Raw genomic sequence first — 1,369 nt, forward strand, 5'->3', positions numbered from 1 at the left:
GAATAATTTTACTCAGCTAGCAGCCTGTCTCTACATTATTAGAGTTCTAATTGTTTTTATGTAGAATGGGGATAATAAAGTCTGAAGCCAAAATTAAGCTCCTACAAGTTACCCAAACATTCCACTGTCAAGCCATACATTTACAAGATTTCATAAGTACTGTAGAATGCTAAAATGGAAATTGAGAAAAGAAATAGGAGATGGGGAAAAGGAATAGTGATAAATAATGCATCTTAGCTTAAATGTAGAATTTTTATTAGTATAAATTTTCACTTAGAATACAAAAGGAGTAGTGTGAGCGAGGCTACAAGAAAGACCACGAGAAGACTTTCAAGTTTCAACCATCACAATAATAATAATAATAATAATAACCAATTGCGAACGAAATGTTCGTTGGCTATAAATGGCACGTGCCAGACGGAAAAACAAAACAACAAAGTTCATAGATTGATGAATGACGAATATAGCAAAATATAGAACCTTAAGACATACTTAACATTAAGAAACTACACATTAGAAGTGTTGATTTAGTAGCAGACGAATCCCTTGGGAACACCCTTTCCACAGTAGTTGAGAAGCAAGCTCAAGTTCACTGGAACATTGAGGTTGATGCCCAACACATTAGCCTTGAGAGCAGTGCAAAGGCACACTGCAGCTTCAAGATCAGCAAGACCCTGAATGAGGCTGCAGCATGGGGTTTTTGGTGGCTTCCCTAGTTGCACGTTAATCAAACCTAACACATCAGCACACACACCAAACTTAACAGTGTCCTTGGGGCAAGAAACTTGCTTTGGGGAAGGTGGCTTTGGGACAGGTGGGTGTTTGGGAGTTTTGGGGGGTGGGTTGCATGGAACATATGTGGAACTAACCACAGTGAAGAAGAGAACATTGAGACACAAGAGAATTGCACCCTTGGAAGTCATTTCTCACTATGGTGTTTTGAAGTTGCTCACTCTTAGAACACTTACTTTGGTTTGGTGTATGAGCTTGGAGAGAATAAGTGAGGGTTTTATAGGGTAAGATTGATGCGTGTCTTCAAATTTTAAGGTTTAAAATAATTAGGTTTATTTCCAGGCCCATGTGATGATGTGAGTGAGCCCATTGGATGAGAAAATTTGACAAGCTGGCAGCGGGTCAGCATGTAAGAAAGAATATGATATTATATAATATCTAGTTTGGAACCATGTAAGAATTTTGTAATGTGGTTAGTTGTCAAGTCGATGAAAATTGAAATCATTTCACGCATACGTTGTTCTGAAATTTTTCAAAGTAGTTTGATTAATCTCAACAACGCATAGGATATTGCGGGTTTTTGTCATTTTTCATGGATTATTGAGAATGAATAATTACGAGGGCTCAAGATTGTTCT

General features: G+C 37.5%; 1 protein-coding gene across 1 annotated transcript; it reads right to left on the reverse strand.

Moving 5' to 3' along the window:
- Window positions 1-218: 218 nt before the first annotated feature.
- On the reverse strand, window positions 219-983 carry LOC100500518 (alpha-amylase inhibitor/lipid transfer/seed storage family protein). Its single transcript, NM_001248582.2, has one exon. The coding sequence runs from the start codon at window positions 921-923 to the stop codon at window positions 528-530; it is 396 nt and encodes a 131-aa protein (NP_001235511.1). The 5' UTR covers window positions 924-983; the 3' UTR covers window positions 219-527.
- Between the last annotated feature and the right edge of the window lie 386 nt (window positions 984-1,369).

Source organism: Glycine max, chromosome 17, assembly GCF_000004515.6.
Source record: "Glycine max cultivar Williams 82 chromosome 17, Glycine_max_v4.0, whole genome shotgun sequence".
Lineage (NCBI taxonomy): Eukaryota > Viridiplantae > Streptophyta > Magnoliopsida > Fabales > Fabaceae > Glycine > Glycine max.

Excerpts from the sequence above, each read along its gene's own strand:
- LOC100500518 (NM_001248582.2), bottom strand. The coding sequence starts at position 923 with ATGACTTCCAAGGGTGCAATTCTCTTGTGTCTCAATGTTCTCTTCTTC.